The sequence below is a fragment of the Salmo trutta genome, chromosome 19 (assembly GCF_901001165.1).
Source record: "Salmo trutta chromosome 19, fSalTru1.1, whole genome shotgun sequence".
NCBI classification, from domain to species: domain Eukaryota; kingdom Metazoa; phylum Chordata; class Actinopteri; order Salmoniformes; family Salmonidae; genus Salmo; species Salmo trutta.
In genome coordinates, this window is record NC_042975.1 from 14,398,928 (window position 1) to 14,418,198 (window position 19,271).

The 19,271-nt window shown below is 44.4% G+C and overlaps 1 protein-coding gene across 5 annotated transcripts in view; it reads left to right on the forward strand.

Moving 5' to 3' along the window:
• The window catches only part of LOC115154029 (protein Jade-1), a 221,316-nt gene extending 206,466 nt beyond the window's left edge, over window positions 1-14,850 (forward strand). For 3 of the 5 annotated variants that reach the window (XM_029699805.1, XM_029699809.1, XM_029699808.1), the window contains one exon: window positions 4,995-11,712. In XM_029699805.1, coding sequence (XP_029555665.1) covers window positions 4,995-5,923 — 929 coding nt within the window. In that variant the 3' untranslated portion in view covers window positions 5,924-11,712. Of the gene's footprint in view, window positions 1-4,994; window positions 11,713-14,560 lie in introns of those variants that run through there. The other 2 variants (XM_029699806.1, XM_029699807.1) reach the window with 2 other exon arrangements.
• Window positions 14,851-19,271: the final 4,421 nt, after the last annotated feature.

A 19,271-nucleotide genomic window follows, 5' to 3' on the forward strand; every position in this document is an offset into this window, starting at 1 on the left:
ACCCGTTTGGCGAAGTAGGCTGTGATTCGATGATAAATTAATAGGCACCGCAATGATTATTTGCAACGCAGGTCAAACTAGTTAAACTAGTAATATCATCAACCATGTGTAGTTAACTAGTGATTATGTTAAGATTTATTGTTTTTTATACGATAAGTTTAATGCTAGCTAGCAACTTACCTTGGCTCCTTGCTGCACTCGCGTAACAGGTGGTCAGCCTGCCACGCAGTCTCCTCGTGGATTGCAATGTAATCGGCCATAATCGGCGTCCAAAAATGCAGATTACCGATTGTTATGAATCGGCCTCTGCCTTTATGCAATTTTTAATTGATTAATTTCCTCACTCATCCAAGGAGCTCTCCATTTGGATGTGGCCCTTTTCAACTTTACTCGAGCTATGGCATCAATGGTTGCTCTTAATTTGCTATTAGTTATCAACTAAATCATCACAAGAGGAAGGCAGAATAGGTGGTGGAGTATTGTTCATACACTCCAGGAAATCTGTAGCAACTTCAGAGGTAAGGTAGCATTTCTTAATAATTCATTCAGTATTACCCTGTGCTACAAGGCAATAAAAAAGACACTACGGTGATCAGATAAAGCAACATCAACAATAGAGGATATGTCAATAGAAAGCCCCTTGGTAATAACCAGGTCCAGAGTATGGCCGTGGTTATGTGTGAGCCCAGTAACATGTTGGATAAAGTCCATAGAGCTCAAAAGATTAATACATTCAATGGCCCTGGAGTCCATGTCTTTTTCAACATGAATATTAAAATCGCCCAGCACAATGATTTTATCATAGTTCTCAAGGACAATAGACAATACTTCAGATAAATCAATAAAGAAAATGGGGCAGTGTTTTGGTGGCCTATACAGGGTTATGGCCAGAACTGGTGGCTGACATTTAAACAGTATAGTATGATGCTCAAAAGACCCAAAATCGCCAAACGAAATGACCTTACAGCTGAGAGCATTATTAAAAATAGAGGCTGTCCCCCCACCCTTTTTCATTTTTCTGATAGAGTATGAAAAGCTGTCGTCTGGGAGGCTTCATTAAGAGCGGCACTACAGTCTGATGACAGCCATGTTTCAGTTAGAAACATGCAATCAACTTTGCGCTCGGTAATTTTATTATTATTATTTTTTTACTGTTTGTATTAACTCGAGTTAAAGGAACATAAAGTAGGTTACTCACAATAGCCATAGTGCCATTCCTATAGGAGTTGATATGCTTTCCAAGTCCTCTGTTGCTTATTCTGACAGGGAGAACTGGAACACTACCAGACCATGTCCGTCAGTCTCTAATACAGTTTGCGATGTTGCTGGAAATAATCCTGGAACCCCTGCGGTTAGGGTGAATCCCGCCTCTTTTAAAAAGTGCTGGTTACTCCCACAGTAAGTCAAAGTTGTCACAAAAAGAGACATTCCTGTCGTTGCAAAGTTTCTTCAGGTGCTAGTTCAGGGCAAAGAGTCGGCCGAAACGTTCCGAACCCCTTCGGTAGCACGGGAGGGGGCCAGAGATAATTATTATCTTCCCTGTGCTAGCCAGGGTGTAAAAAATAAAAATATAATTGGTGTTCTCCCTCAGTTCTTCAGATCGCCTAAAACGAAGGTCATTAAAACCGACGTGAGTGACGATGGTGTCAATATTGGAGTAGTTGCGCCTCTGGGTTTAGAAACTCTGTGGTTTTGTCACTCATTTTGTGGCACAGTTGCCGCGTTCACATACTAGTTAACTAGGAAACACTCCGAAATTTCCGACTTGCTAACTGGTTGTAGTTATATACGTGCCATGTTCAACGAATCAGCAAGTTGGAAATGTCAAGAGTTTCCTAGTTCCAACAAGCATGTGAACGCGCCATGTGTCCTATGTCTCTGTCATTCTGGTTGTGCGCAACAGGAGCGCTCGCCTCAGTACGCATAGAAATAGGCTACGTGGCCTGTACGCCACGCTTTGGAGTCAGCACGTTGAATAAGATAAAATAATTTTTCCATGTATGAATGGTGATGAAATCATGAATAATCATTAAGACTGGTTAAGACGAATGTACCAATGTAACAATGGATGTGGAAATTGCCTTTTACATTGTAGAATTGGTTGTAATTGCCAATTGGGTAATTGTAAGGTCCTGGGAGAGGCCAAGTACTTATGGAGGTGTTCCTCTGCCCAGGCGTTACTGGGATAGGTATTTAATTGGTGCTTTCAAGACAACTGGGAACTGAAAAACAAGGTCAAGCCACGACATCAGTGATCTTCAGGTCTAGAAGATGCCAGAGTTTTCAACTTTAATTCCGAGTTGGATGACCGTTCAAAACTATTATTCCCAGTCAGAGCTCGTTTTTTTCCAGAGTTCCCAGTTGTCTTGAACGCACTGAAGTTGTAAGTCAGAGATTTCTGAGTTCCCAGTTCCTAGCAGCATTAGTATCAGCTAACGGTAGCCTAGTGGTTAGAGCGTTGGGCCAGTAACTGGAAGGTTGCTGGTTCGAATCCCTGAGCTGACAAGGTACAAAATCTGTTGTTCTGCCCTTGAGCATGGCAGTTAACCCACAGTTCCCTGGGCACTGAAGATGTGCACCTCTCTGATTCAGAGTGGTTGGGTTAAATGTGGAAGACACATTTCAGTTGGACAACTGACTAGGTATCCCCCTAACCACATCATATGTTATAGCAATCTGTCAGTTGATGATGTGGCACAACCATTCATGCAATGTCTGAGCAGGGGAATGTGGCCTTTATGTAGGCTACCTGTTTGAGCTCCTGTTAGACAGATTTGATTTGGTTTCTCAAGGGGAGGCTTGCCTGTGTCTGTTTAGATAGGACAGGTTAAGCCTGATACAGAGGCTATTACCTGTGTATATTTGGTAAATCTATATTTTGTATGATATAGTGCTTTCACCATTGGATCACCAAGACCTGTAAATAAATCTACACTCTGAGCACGTCAACCTGCCTTGCCTTCTGCTGATTTCATGCCCTTACGACTGCTACAAGTCCCTATTTTACAATTACCTACTCAAAATGTGTTGTAGACAAAATAATGAAAAGGGCTGCCTGGTAGCCTCAATAAATAGACAGATTTGTAGTTGAACATTCCATGCCTAGATTTTTTTTTACTTGACTTAAGACTTGTGACTCGACTTGACTTGCTCTTAGAATGCACAACTTGGACTTCACTCGAGAGTCGACCCGTTGTTTTTGGGACTCGACTTGAAATCGGACCTTTTTACTCGAGACCTGCTTGTGACTCAAATAATAGTGACTTGGTCCCACCTCTGGTTTTCCCTCCCTCTCTCTCTCCCTCTATTGTCTGGCCCTGTGAGAACCGGAGTTGCCAGGCTGCAGAGAGTCTCTGGCAGCTAACACTGGGCCATAATGACAGACAAGGAGCCATGCATATCTTATATACACAGACAGCGTGCATCGTCTCCAAAAGCTGCGTTTGACAGTGAAAGTCCCTGGCGGTGGTGACAAAGCACAGACGGACAGACAGACCAAGAACAGGGCTAATGAACTGTTTAGACTCACACAGGAAATGGGTTTATAGGGTGAGTCCCAAATGGAACCCTATTCCTTATGTACTGCACTACTTTTGACCATCCCCCTAATCTCTGGTTAAAAGTAGTGCACTATATGGGGAATAGGGTGCGATTTGGGACACACACATACTGTCTGTGAAATTATTTTAAATTCAGTGAAAGAAAGTGTGGTCAAATCCCCCATTCTGTACTCCGTCACTCAGTCAGTCCTACACTTCCTCTTCCTATGGGTTCCAGGGTTGTTATAGACTTCCTCTTTCTATGGGTTCCAGGATTCTTCCAAACTTCTTCTTCCTATGGGTTCCAAGGTTGTTAGACTTCCTCTTCCTATGGGTTCCAGGGTTCTTCCAGACTTCCTCTTCCTATGGGTTCCAGGGTTCTTCCAGACTTCCTCTTCCTATGGGTTACAGGGTTGTTACAGATTTCCTCTTTCTATGGGTTCCAGGGTTCTTCCAAACTTCTTCTTCATATGGGTTCCAGGATTCTCCCAAATTTCTTCTTCCAATGGGTTCCAGGGTTGGTCCAGACTTCCTCTTCCTATGGGTTCCAGGATTCTTCCAAACTTCTTCTTTCTATGGGTTCCAGGGTTGTTCCAGACTTCCTCTTTCTATGGGTTCCAGGATTCTTCCAAACTTCTTCCTATGGGTTCCAAGGTTGTTAGACTTCCTCTTCCTATGGGTTCCAGGGTTGTTCCAGACTTCCTCTTTCTATGGGTTCCAGGATTCTTCCAAACTTCTTCCTATGGGTTCCAAGGTTGTTAGACTTCCTCTTCCTATGGGTTCCAGGGTTGTTCTAGACTTCCTCTTCCTATGGGTTCCAGGGTTGTTCCAGACTTCCTCTTTCTATGGGTTCCAGGATTCTTCCAAACTTCTTCCTATGGGTTCCAGGGTTGTTAGACTTCCTCTTCCTATGGGTTCCCGGGTTGTTCTAGACTTCCTCTTCCTATGGGTTCCAGGGTTGTTCCAGACTTCCTCTTCCTATGGGTTCCAGGGTTGTTCCAGGCTTCCTCTTCCTATGGGTTTCAAGGTTGTTCCAGACTTCCTCTTCCTATGGGTTCCAAGGTTCTTCCAGACTTCCTCCCAAAAGGCTTTATATTTTGGATGGAACATTTGATTTTACTAACCTCCCACAGACATTCATTATTCATTACAATCATGGTCATAGTCAGATCAACCGAAGCACTGTGAATCTCTATAGCAAGGGTGTCAAACTCAATTCCTGGAGGGCCGTGTGTCTGTTTTTCAGACCTCCCTTGTACTTAATTGATCAATTAAGGTCAATGTTTAATTAGCATCTCCCCTCACCTAGTTGTCTGTCTTAACTGGACATGAATTGAAAGGAAATAACAAAACCAGCAAAACAAACTGCCCTCCAGGAAGTGAGTTTGACACCCCTGCTCTGAAGTGTGGTTTCTATGGTCCCTCTCACCTTTCGTCTGTCTGTCTCTCCCCCAGGTTTCCCCAAGACCTTCCCTCTGGACAACTCCCTGTTTGACAGCTGGCTGGCTCAGTCGGTGCAGATCACGGCTGACGACATGCTGAGCAAGTGGGCCCTGGACGGCGGGCAGCATCGTGACAAGACGGCCAGCCTGCTGTCTGACCAGCTGCTGCAGGGAGAGGAGAACCTGCTCAGCCTTATGATGGACCACTCCATGAAGTCCACCTGGAAGACACCTCAGCTTGGCCGCAAGACCCGGGGCAAGCCCCGAACCCGGGGCCATCACTCCACCACCAACACCGCCGCAGCAACCACTGACACCCCCAATGCTGCTGCAGCCACCGCAGTCTCCACAGCCAAGGGGGCTCTACTGGCAGAGGAGAGGCCAGGCCACGGGGCTCGTAGAGGGGAAAGGTCCCGGGGCACCAAGGCCCTCCACCACCGCCACCCCCAGACTAGGAGCACTGAGGCCCCTCTGGACCCGCCACCGCAGCCACCCACCTCCAAAATGGACTCCTGTCACATCTCGGAGGAGCGTGGCCCCTGGGACAGCCTCACGGGTACTGGGGTAGCGTCCGCCCCCCTGGCCTCCTGTTTCCCCCCATGCAGTAGTCCTGGGACAGTGCCTGAGGTTTGGTCAGGGGGGGGTCCCATTCCCCGCACAGCCTTGCGCCTCCGCCTGCACCGGCAGGGCAAGTCCCGGGGGAAGGGTGGGGGTGGGGGGTTGCAGGAAGCTGTGGAGCGCCCCCTGGAAAGGGAGAGAGAGAGGGACCCCCACCCAGTGAAGGAGACATCATCATCACTGCTGGACCCCGAGACAGACGGCTACTTCTCTGACGCCGAGCAGAGCGACTCAGACACACGCTCCAGCGCCCGCAAGCTTCGTCTGGCTCAGTTGCATTCTGGGAGCGAGGACCTGCTGAGGAGGAGCGTGCTGGCTTTGTAGAAAAAAGTGAGACGCGCACACACACACACGCCATCGACCAGAATACACACTGTTTTCTCAGACTGACTGGAGCTCCATCCCAGCTCCCGCTGCCACGGCTTCTGTCTGTGCTCTTGATATTAAAATGGTACTTATTTTCTTTCTAGATCGCTTTAATGAACCAAATCTCGGTACATCACTAGTCATGAATCATTTTATGTGCTCTGTTCTGGGGATTTGAATGTAGCTGCTACATAGTTAAACAATGAGATCCTAGATGTTAGTAGTTAAAGTAACAAAGGCTGTATGATGATGTAAGAAGACAAAGAGAAACTACGTTACGTTTAGGTTTTGTTTGGTTTAGAAGTATAACACGGTGGTAAACCATGTCATCAACCCTTTCTAGCAACGTGGTGTCAGTGGTAACTAACCACAAGAGTTGGGGTGAATACTTTGTGGACATTATAAGCTAGTTCAGGTGAATCACTTATTTTCAAATGACCTAAGATGGATCCCATGATGCAATCCCTGGGATATGATGTTTAAAAAGCCTTTCAGTTCAGAATCAGACCCAGAACAGGTCTAATGGGCTAACCCATCAGTCTGAGAAATATACAGAAAATATCACACAAATATTAGCCTTTAAAAGCACAAATAGCTAACAGGAACTGTAATGCAAACATTGTGCATAAACACACTCACGCACATATACACCACACACGTTACACAAACACACACATGATTACATTCTCAAAGCTACTCCCTCTGCATTCAGCCGTTGTTGTAACATACTGTTTGAGAATTCCGTCAGCTCTTCACTGACTCTGCCTCCTCTTCCGTTTGAATCATTGGAGAAACAATATTTAACGAATTGTGTGCCTTCTGTCGCTCCCCCAAAATGAGTTTATCAATCACTTCTATAATCTGATTTGTTACAATCAAAAAAGGGAAACCTGTTGTATTGGTAATCAAGCATACCGAAACAGATGACCTTAATTGTAGTGCCTAAAAAAGGATGTATATACAGCTTTTGCCATGAATCAACCCAACCGCACGCAAAGCCACACAGATACACAGTTCTACCATATTTGTGCAAATTGCTGCCCCAACAAAGCAACTTCTGGAGTCATTGTTGCTCCCGTCAGACGAGTGGTATAATCAGCTACAGTACAGATTCCTGGATTCTGACTTCTTTTTTTAGTTCTTTGTAAATTTGTTTTAACTCTTGTTTTTTCGTCTCAGAGAGTTGTATTTTATACTTAAAGTGGTCCACAGTATTTTCTCAGGGTTTAAAAAAATCGAAGAAGACATATAAGAAGGGTTGAAAATGTATTGAAATCAAAGTTAAACCATAAATATATTATACTATAAAAAGGCTATTTTATACATATAAGTATGTATAGAAAAAGTTCCTTTGGCAAAGCTTCACTGTTTGAACTGACTACTACTGTACTGAGATCCTGTCTCAATCAGTACACTACTACTGCTACTTCTACTACCCAACTGGCTGTCTCCTGAGTTGATGATGCCAAAGAACAGTGTAAAACAGACTGGGCAGCATGCACTCACTCTGGTAGCGTCCTAAACAACACCCTATTCCCTAGATAGTGCACATGGTGCCGGTTGGGACGCAGCCTCACTCTCCGGTGTCACCATGGGATCCGCTGAAGGACATGAATACGGAAATCTACCTGATGCCAGCAGCGCTGTTCTAGTCGATTCAATTGGGAGCTCCACATTGCTCAGGCCTGCTCTGGCCTGGTGTGGCTCAGCTTTAACACCCACCACCACTATTCCACCTTGGACCCTCCCATTCCCTGCTCCCTTAAGGCTGTTACTTACTGGCCCTCTGTGGTACTGGCCTACTCTGGATGGAGTGTCACAGTTCCCCCCTGCCCCCAACCTGGGAAGAGTTGAATGCTGCTGAACTGTGTGTGTGTGTGTGTGTGTGTGTGTGTGTGTGTGTGTGTGTGTGTGTGTGTGTGTGTGTGTGTGTGTGTGTGTGTGTGTGTGTGTGTGTGTGTGTGTGTGTGTGTGTGTGGCTGATGGTTCAGAGCCCACTGACACCCCCAGTGCTGTTATCACAGGGTTGGAATGTAGAAGATGACTAGATTTTTGTGTTTGTTGTTCCGGTCCCCGGATGGGACACATATTCAGGATGAAACCCCCTAAAACAGTGTATTGGTCAGGTGGCTCTGTCTGTCTGTCTGTCTGTCTGCAGCCAGTCTGGTTACTTCCTTTGGCCACTTCCTTTCCATCCACTGTAACCCTTGGAGACAGACCAGTATAACCATAGAAATGGAATGAGTAGCACATTCTATTCATTCTTACTCTATGATTGCAACGTATACAATAACAACAGCCATGCTTATTGTTGTCTGCAGATAGGTCGTCTGGGTGGATGAATGGGGTTAGCGCTGTAGTAGCCCCACCGCATCCACCCAAACACCTAGTCGTTTACGTGTTGCTAAGGTCGATGAAATGTAAACTTGGTTTCAATATATACACCAATTTAGACTAGACAGTGTTTTAGACGGAGCCCTTCATGTACGACCCCTAACGTAGTAGAAAACAGGTTCTTATTATTGGAGTGGGCATCTACGTCCTCTTCCTCCGCTTCCTCTCAGAAACAGTAGGCTGGCGTTTTAGTGAGGTGGTTGGTCTTTTAGTCCAGCAGGCAGCAGGTGACTGCACTTTTCATACAGAGTATAGATGGATGGAGGGATAGATGGTATTATATCCTAGATGAACAGTATTATCTGACAGAGTACCTATGGATGGATGGTATTACTATTATCCTCGTCAAGCAGGGTTTCTTTGCCCCATTCCTGATGACCCACAGGGTTGCATGTTTTATTCCAGCCCACACTAACACACCTGATACAGATAATCAAATTGATGATCAGTTGAATTTAGCATGTGTTAGTGCTGGGCTGGAACAAAACGTACATTCGGACGGTGGGTCCCCTGAAATAGGGTTGAGAAAGGCTGTGGATGAATGTCCTAGTGCTGTCTCCGTACCACCTAGGAACCGCTGCTGCTCTTGTTGTTGTTGTCGTTTGTAGCGCGAAAAGGCCATCAGCACACTAACAGAACACAACAACGACGTCATTGAGAAGGATCTCCTCTTCTGTGTTAGTTGCTTCCTCCCATAGGGAACTGGTTCAAGGCTGTAGTAGTTCGACTGCCGTTTACCTATCTGGTTTTTGTATGCACCAACAATAATGTTTAGTACTGTACTAGAGACCGTTTTGTTTCCTTGTTAAAAGCCTTCGCAAGCTGTTTTTGTAACGCTTCTGCCGCGGCTCATATATCTAGAATGCTGACTCATAATCAGACCAACTGCTTCCTTATTGGCGCTTTAGCTCTCTGACCGTCGACGGACTGCTTCCACACAGTGAAGTATGGTTCCAATCCAACACCCACCCCACAGAGTAGGGTTCTGTCTCACTCCCCTCCCTGCTTCAGTGTTCCGCCAGCCCGCCTTGACTCCTTCATTGTTCAAACTTTAAGGTCAAATAATTACATGCATGTGTAGTGGAGAGAGCGTTTGTCACTCTGCTGCTTAGAGAGAAAGAGAGTGTTTGCGCCCTGTCCACACAGTGTACTTAAACAGGCAGGGAATCTGAACAACACCCATCTCTCCTTTTTTCTGTGTGGCACACAAACTCAGTGCAAACACTTCTGTTTTTACTGGAGCTACTTTTATTTTCTTTCTTTGCTTTTGTTTTATACAACCAGAGAGAAAATGATTTGATAAAACAAAAGGGGAAATTGCTAATTGCAGTTTAAATGGCCAGGCCGGCTCTCCAGTGGGCTGATATTTCAATTGGCCAGGCCTGCTCCCCAGTGGGCTGATAGTTCAATTGGCCAGGCCTGCTCCCCAGCGGGCTGATAGTTCAATTGGCCAGGCCTGCTCTCCAGTGGGCTGATAGTTCAATTGGCCAGGCCTGCTCCCCAGTGGGCTGATAGTTCAATTGGCCAGGCCTGCTCCCCAGTGGGCTGATAGTTCAATTGGCCAGGCCTGCTCCCCAGCGGGCTGATAGTTCAATTGGCCAGGCCTGCTCTCCAGTGGGCTGATAGTTCAATTGGCCAGGCCTGCTCCCCAGTGGGCTGATAGTTCAATTGGCCAGGCCTGCTCCCCAGCGGGCTGATAGTTCAATTGGCCAGGCCTGCTCCCCAGTGGGCTGATAGTTCAATTGGCCAGGCCTGCTCCCCAGCGGGCTGATAGTTCAATTGGCCAGGCCTGCTCCCCAGCGGGCTGATAGTTCAATTGGCCAGGCCTGCTCTCCAGTGGGCTGATAGTTCAATTGGCCAGGCCTGCTCTCCAGTGGGCTGATAGTTCAATTGGCCAGGCCTGCTCCCCAGTGGGCTGATAGTTCAATTGGCCAGGCCTGCTCCCTAGTGGGCTGATAGTTCAATTGGCCAGGCCTGCTCTCCAGTGTGCTGATCAGCGTGCAGCTGAAGCCTGGAAGAGATCTTTTGTTCTCTCACTTCCTCCGTGGAGAACGCTCACAGGAAACTAACCGCTGTCTTTGGCAGCACAGCGGCCGGGTCTCAAATAGTACAATATTCCTTTTATAGTGTACTACGGGTAATGGTCAAAAGTAGTGTACTATCAAGAAAATAGTATGCCATTTGGGATGCACACAAACTATTTCTGACCAGCAGGGTCACAGAATGTGTTGCTCTCATTAAAACCAATAGTTCCCTTCCAGAAGTTAGAGGCTCAAACTTTTTTTTTAAATGTAATCCAATGACATTTGAAATGTTCATATGGACAGAGAGTGCACAGGAACGTTTATTTCAGTTTCCTGTTCAAGTTCCACAGTTCAAATAAGTTGTTCCCATGTTGATTTTTTTTTGCGATGTTCATTCCCTGACCTGTATGCACTTATGAGTCCATTTCCAGGAGATAAGGTTTAATATCCAGAACCACAGCTGCTCCTCCTAAGGTTGGGCCAATTTACCATTAGTGTCTCTGCAAGCGAGCCAAGCTCAGATTTTTTGCAGTTTTTGTAACTGATCTGGCATCACTTTGCTGCCTCGAAATTCAGGCTACATCCCAAATGGCACTGTATTCTCTATGAAGTGCACTACTTTTGACCAGGGCCCTTAGGGCTCTGGTCAAAAGTATTGCACCAGGGAACAGGGTGACATTTGGGATGTTAACTCTCTAAATACCTGTCCTGTATCTCCTACTAGTCACATCCATCATTTTGATAGGAGTCAGTGATCTCTCTTATCAAAGCAGACTCTGACATGGTCCCTCCTCCCTACTCCCTCCTCCACCTGCCTGTGTTATTTGTCCTTAAAAGGCGCTGAAATCTACTGCTGCCGTGTACAATTCAATTCCTCACCCATTTCGGCTCGATCTGCATCAGTTATACAATACGATAATATGAATGTTGCAGGAGTTTATCCTGCTGTATTTTTTGTTTCAAAGAATGTTGTGCCATTTGTTAATAGCAAAGATAAATATTGAACATATATTAAAAAGAAAAGCTATTTTAAATTATTTTTGGGCTTTTTTTTGCAATATTTATTTTCTTGTATTAGAATCTTCTTTGTAGGAGGAAAAACGAAACATGTATTTTTCATTAGTGCAAAAAGCTATTTTTCCTTTTTGTACAATTTCAATGTTAAGCAAAACTTTAAAAAGCAATATGATGTTCCATGTGACTGTATCTGCATGCTGTTTGTGTTGCCTTGACGACGGCTGCGTCCACTATGACCCTGTCCCCCCCTCCTCCCCTCGGCACTCTGGAGTGGTTGACCAGTGTAGTCAATAAAGCAGTGCTTTCTGTGTACACATGCTCTCGCTCGTCTCTCTGTTCAGTTCACCATCCCAACAGCTCATCTCTTCTTTTTAAAGGGCAATCTGCGATTGAAATAACAACAAAGCAGACACCCCAACACTTTTTGGTAAACAGTTGAGGGATAGGGTATGACAGTTGAACTAAGCTCATGAGGCATTTATAAGTTATATGCTTCCAGAATCAATGGCTAGATATAATTAATTAACAAGTCCAAAAAACGGAAGTATCATTGCCAGAATTCCCCTTTAAAGAGCGATCCAGGTTGATTGATTCAACACAGTGCGACTCTGAATCTATCTGGGCCACTACATGGACTCGGCGGTAACTAGACTAGATACTCCTTGGATTGTTGTCAGAGACTGTTTCTATCACTTCTATTTCACATGTAGGTTGTGAGATCGATTGCCCCATAACATACAAAACATCCCAAGTTGTAGGCCTAGTGAATGTAGACATCTTAGCTGCGTGTGTAAGAATAGCTTAAGGTGATGAATTATTGGTATTAATACTTTTACAATAGAATCCTCATACAGCTAGTTACTTTCAGTGCTTGATTCAACATTCTGTAGCTAACTATACCATGCCCCTATATCAACAGTTGACGTTTCCAAATTAGCATCCAAACCAAAGCATACCATTCCTTGACGAATAGATGAAGCAAGATCATCTTTATAACAAAATGTTCATGGACTTCTGCCATGTTCATACAACACCACCAGGACATCCTGCAAGCAGAGCAACTTTGGGTTGAAACATAACACAATGGATACGTCCTAAATGGCACCGTATTCCCGTTATAGTGTACTACTTTTTACCAGATCCCTTTGGGCCTGTGCACTAAATTAGGGAATATGATGCCATTTGGGATGAACCCAAAGGCTAGTTTGAATAAATCATTCTTACATTATCTGAAATCGCCTGTTCCCATCCATAAAGGCTAAATGTTAAGAGCATGTCTGTCTGTGTGCTCTGCTATGAATTAGAGTATCCCGCTGCTCTTAAAGAAACAGGCGTTGACTTTGTGGAGGGCTTGTTTAAAGTATGCTACACACCAAGCTGCTGGAAATGAAAGCTAGTTTATTATTGTTGCTCTTGACCTGGGTCCAGGCAGGGCACTTTGCTGTAAGTGACGTATGACTTCCCATACTACCCCTAGTAAATACTCAGCATGGCTGCCTCTAGCCTGCATGTGGGAAACTAGTGGGACTAGAGCAGCTGCTTTTTAAGGAAGGTTTTACTTGCAATGACTGTGATATGTGGTTGTCATAGCTACCTTTGTTGAATGCACTGACTGTAAGTCGCTCAGGATAAGAGCTTCTGCTAAATTACCTCAATGTAGTGTGTGTGTGTGTGTGTGTGTGTGTGTGTGTGTGTGCGTGCGTGCGTGCGTGCGTGCGTGTGTGTTGGACTGTACAGACATACTGTACAGAGAAATAATCCTTTAGAGAAAATCAATCAAAACTAAAAGTTGGTTGATTCAATAAGTTGTGGTACTGTTTCTTTAGGCCTCCATTTATTCTTATTAAATATACTGAACAAAAATATCAACGCAACATGTAAACTGTTGGTCCCATGTTTCATGAGCTGAAATAAAAGATCCCAGAGATTTTTGATACACACAAAAAATGTCGTTTTCCTCAAATTTTGTGCACAAATTTGTTTACATCCCTGTTTGTGAGCATTTCTCTTATGCCAAGATAATCCATCAACCTTACAGATGTGGCATATCAAGAAGCTAATTAAACAGCATGATCATTTCATAAGTGCACCTTGTGCTAGGGACAATAAAATGCCACTCTAAATGTTGTCACACAACACAATGCCACGGATGTCTCAAGTTTGAGGGAGCGTGCAATTGGCATGCTGACTGCAGGGATGTCCACCAGAGCTATTGCCAGATAATTTAATGTTAATTTCTCTACCATAAGCCGCTTCCAATGTCATTTTAACAGGCCTCACAACCGCAGACCAGTTGTATGGTATTGTGTGGGCGAGCGGTTTGCTGATATCAACTTTGTGAATAGAGTGCCCCATGGTGGGGGTGGGGTTATGGTATGGGCAGGCATAAGCTACAGACAATGAACACAATTGCATTTTATTGATGGCAATTTGAATGCACAGATACCGTGACGAGATCCTGAGGCGCGTTGCAATGTCATTCATCCACCACAATCACCTCATGTTTCAGCATGATAATGTAACAAGGATCTGTACACAATTCCTAGAAGTTGAAAATGTACCAGTTCTTCCATGGCCTGCATACTTACCAGACATGTCACCCATTGAGCATGTTTGGGATGCTCTGGATTGACGTGTACGACAGCATGTTCCAGTTCCCGCCAATATCCAGCAACTTCACACAGCCATTGAAGAGGAGTGGGACAACATTCCATAGGCCACAATCAACAGCCTGATCTACTCTGTGAAGGAGATGTTTCGCTGCATGAGGCAAATGGTGGTCACACCAGATACTGTCTGGGTTTCTGTCTGGTTTTCCTAATTTCTTTTTTTAAGGTATTTGTGACCAACAGATCTGTATTCCCAGTCATGTGAAATCCATAGATTAGGGCCTAATTTATTTATTTAAATTGACTGATTTCCTTACATGAACTGCAACTCAGTAGAATCTTTGAAAATGTTGCATGTTGCGTTTATATTTTTGTTCAGTATAATTATTTGATAGCCTCACTGCTGGTTAGATAGACTCATTGATACCTCTGATGTCATTCAGTCGGTCAGTATGAACAAACAGTTGGTAAATGTGATGTGACTGTAATGTGTTTGTTGGTGAATAATCCCCCATGTCCTCTTCTTCCTCTTGTGTAACATTCCTAAACAGAAACAGGTTGCAGTTGGGTCATCCTGCCACACGAGGGAGCAGCTATCATTTTGTCTCCTGCAGGGTAGGTGGAAAAAAGTCACTTCGGAGTGGCATTTGCTGCCATGATTATGCCAATGCTATAGCCGGGCATCACTTAGCAACATAAATGGTGGCTGCTACCATGAAAGGACGTCTACAACTACTGGCCTAACTCTGGCAGAACAGTGTACGCAGGAAGGGAGGTGTTGACAGTGAAACACCCAGCTCTAGTGACCTCTTGTGGTCGTATTAAATGACTTCAAAATCAATGGCTTCTTCATTCCTCACCTAGTACTAGGCTACAGTTACAGTACACCACTGAGGACAACTAGCTACAGTACTGTCCTACTTTTGAGATAAGCTCTATTGACAGTCCCAAACCTGACACTGGCTCTATTGTCAACCCCAACCTATCACTTTCAAAGATGGCTAGGACTTGTAGTCTTCAATCTAAGTGTTTATTAAGCTGTACAATAGTAGGTTAATAATGAATTACAGTGGGTCTCTGTTTATCATCAGGGGAGGGTATTTCAACCGGTTGCATTATCCTCTGTCATAGCCCGGGGCTTTCTCCTTCTTCTTGGCTCTTTTGAAGTGTCTGGGCTGACAGATCTGTGAGTCCCCCTCCAATAGCGCTGTCTCCACTGTTTAAGTTTGTATATTTAGGGACTGTGTCCTCTGGGATTGTGTGTGTCCGTGCGTGAAAAAGATCCAGGCAGCATTATTCTGAGTGCCATCACTCAAGGACCCCCACTGGCCTATCCCCCTTTCTCCCAGAGACTATAAATACAGCGCTGCTTTTGCAGTTCCCTTCTCTCTTTTTTGCTCACCCTTTCAGAGATGTTGACCGGTGTGATGCCGCTAACAGCCACCTAGCCTCTTCCCATGCTAACAAGGAAGTGATTCTTCAGTGAGGAAGACGATAGGTTTTCACTACATGAGGGGCATTTCATGCATGCCTGTGCAGTGGCGTAGATTTTTCCTAGTTTGTACTTATAGTTTTTTTTTTTTTTTTTGTGAACAACAAAAGACTCCATTTACTACTGCATCATTATTCAGGAGAGGCTCTAACCCTCCCCTCCTCCTTCCCACTCCCTCTCTTGCGTTCTCCCAATTTCTCTCTCTTTCTCTTCACTAAAGCCAAACAGAGCCAGTGATCTCATTGATGTGGATGTGTCATAGTCAGAGCCAGTGTTGCTCCAAGTCTGTCCAGCCTGTAAACATTGAATGTCTATTTTTGGTTACTGTGATGCAAAATCAGTGTGGCCCCCGGAAACGGGCAGCAACCTGCCATAGTGAGTGAAGTACTGTCTCTCTGGCAACGGAGAGACTGTGTGTGTGTGTGTGTGTGTGTGTGTGTGTGTGTGTGTGTGTGTGTGTGTGTGTGTGTGTGTGTGTGTGTGTGTGTGTGTGTGTGTGTGTGTGTGTGTGTGCGTGCGTGCGTGCGTGCGTGCGTGCGTGCGTGCGTGCGTGCGTGCGTGCGTGCGTGCGTGCGTGCGTGCGTGCGTGCATGCGTGCGCACGCGTGCGCGTGTGTGTCATTCTTAGTAGTGTTGGCCCTATAATGTAATGCTGACCCTTTTAACTGCCAGCTTTCACTGAAATAAAGTAAATTACAGTGGCCTTTCCAATCAACAAAGACGAATGAGGTATGTCCAAACTCACAACCTACTGGGCACAGATGTAATTTCAAGGTATAGTTTTGATTTAAATTTGGTTGTTGTCAACTAACGTGAATTAAACAAAAAAAATAACCATGTCATTGGATTTAGGTTAATACAAAATAATTTTATGTTGATGAATGTTTGCAAATTCAATCTCTTTTCCACATTGATTCAACATCATTATATTGCATTTTTTATATGGAAACAACATTGATCAAATCAGTTTTTGCCCTGTGGGAAAGGTCTCTTCAAACAAAGATTGGGTTTATAGTTACGAATATAAATTTTTCAAGTCTATCAGATTTTTGTCTCAACTTTTGCCTCAGCAAACAGTTAGGCTCCAGTCAAGTCAAATAACTTTGACAAAAACAACAACACAGAGTTACACATAGGATAAACAAACGTACAGTCAATAACACAATAGAAACATCTATATACAGTGTGTGCAAATGTAGTAAGATTAGGGAGGTAAGGCAATAAATAGGCCATAGTGGCAAAATAATTACAATTTAGCATTAACACTGGAGTGATAGATGTGCAAGTAGAGATACTGGGGTGCAAAAGAGCAAAAATAAATAACAATATGGGGATGAGGTAGTTGGGTGGGCTATTTACAGATGGGCTGTGTACAGGTGCAGTGATCAGTCAGCTGCTCTGACAGCTGATGCTTAAAGTTAGTGAGGGAGATATGAGTCTCCAGCTTCAGTGATTTTTGCAGTTCGTTCGAGTCATTGGCAGCAGAGAACTGGAAGGAGAGGCGGCCGAAGGAGGAATTGGCTTTGGGGGTGACCAGTGAAATATACCTGCTGGAGCGTGTGCTACGGGTGGGTGCTGCTATGGTGACCAGTGAGCTGAGATAAGGCGGGGCTTTACCTAGCAAAGACTTATAGATGACCTGGAGCCAGTGGGTTTGGCGACGAATATGAAGCGAGGGCCAGCCAACGAGAGCATACAGGTTGCAGTGGTGGGTAGTATATGGGCCTTTGGTGACAAAACAGATGGCACTGTGATAAACTACATATAATTTGCAGAGTAGAGTGTTGGAGGCTATTTTGTAAATGACATCGCCAAAGTCGAGGATCGGTAGGATGGTCAGTTTTACGAGGGTATGTTCAGCAGCATGAGTGAAGGAGGCTTTGTTGCGAAATAGGAAGCTGATTCTAGATTTAATTTTGGATGGTAGATGTTAAATGTGAGTCTGGAAGGAGAGTTTACAGTAACCAGACACCTAGGTATTTGTAGTTGTCCACATATTCTAAGTCAGAACCCTCCAGAGTAGTGATGCTGGACGGGCGGGCAGGTGCAGGCAGCGATCGGTTGAAGAGCATGCATTTAGTTTTACTAGCATTTAAGAGCAGTTGGAGGCCAATGAAAGGCGAGACAAACTATGAAACTAATTTCCATTCCATCAAATACAAACAAATAAAATGCTCAACATAGATCATGCTGAACTTCAATAGTCTCAATAACCACAGACCCATCATTAAATATCCATACAGTACACTTATTCACACGAGCGTCATCGTCTCGTTCGGACACTATCTATGGAACACTTCCTCAAACATTCCAGTCACCTGTGTAGTGTTTGTGTGTCTGGTCTCCTTTGTTGAGCTGAGAATAAGAGCCACATGCCAGAAATACCCATTCTCTCACCCATCGATCAATCAGCTACTGTAATGATAACAGACTGAATCCAGACCCACGTCAGGACAGAGACACACATGAGGTCATGCATATTTACAGTACCTCCCCAGACATCAAAGCATGTCTAGCACTGTGAATGATTGGCATCTCACTGGTGATGTCATCCTTAGTTAAACTTATAACACAAAGTTATAGGTAGGCTACATTCTGACCAGTTTACATATGTACCACTTTCTACAGCTTTCCCCAGCACAACGACAAATAGGAATGAAGTACCATTGTTGTCTATGGCCTGTGCATAGGGTATGTATTGAGTTGACATGCTCACGTCTGTAGAGAACAAAATAAGTCTCTTTCCCATTTCCACAGAATATAAAGCAGTTCATATCCACTGAATTAAGGTGTCTCTTGCCAAATAGATTTTATCTCAATGAGACTAACCTGGATAAATTAGGGTTATGTAAAAATGAAGAGAACTCCTTTCCATTATATTGAGGTATGAATTGTTATTTCATGCAGTTAATTTGAAAGATGTATATTAGAAACATAGCTAAAGTTACTAAAATGGAATAATATCAAATGTGTCTTTTATGTTCAGCCATTACTGATGAGTCATATGTATTCATGAGTTTCAATAACTGTCATCAGAAGTTTAGGAAGTTCACTATCAAATCAAATCAAATTTTATGTCACATACACATGGTTAGCAGATGTTAATGCGAGTGTAGCGAAATGCTTGTGCTTCTAGTTCCGACAATGCAGTAATATCTAACAAGTAATCTAACCCTAACAATTTCACAACAACTACCTTATACACACAAGTGTAAAGGAATGAATAAGAATATGTACACTGCTCAAAAAAATAAAGGGAACACTTAAACAACACAATGTAACTCCAAGTCAATCGCACTTCTGTGAAATCAAACTGTTCACTTAGGAAGCAACACTGATTGACAATAATTTTCACATGCTGTTGTGCAAATGGAATAGACAACAGGTGGAAATTATAGGCAATTAGCAAGACACCCCCAATGAAGGAGTGGTTCTGCAGGTGGTGACCACAGACCACTTCTCAGTTCCTATGCTTCCTGGCATTAGGTACCGAGATGAGATCCTCAGACCCCTTGTGAGACCATATGCTGGTGCGGTTGGCCCTGGGTTCCTCCTAATGCAAGACAATGCTAGACCTCATGTGGCTGGAGTGTGTCAGCAGTTCCTGCAAGAGGAAGGCATTGATGCTATGGACTGGCCCGCCCGTTCCCCAGACCTGAATCCAATTGAGCACATCTGGGACATCACGTCTCGCTCCATCCACCAACGCCACATTGCACAACAGACTGTCCAGGAGTTGGCGGATGCTTTAGTCCAGGTCTGGGAGGAGAT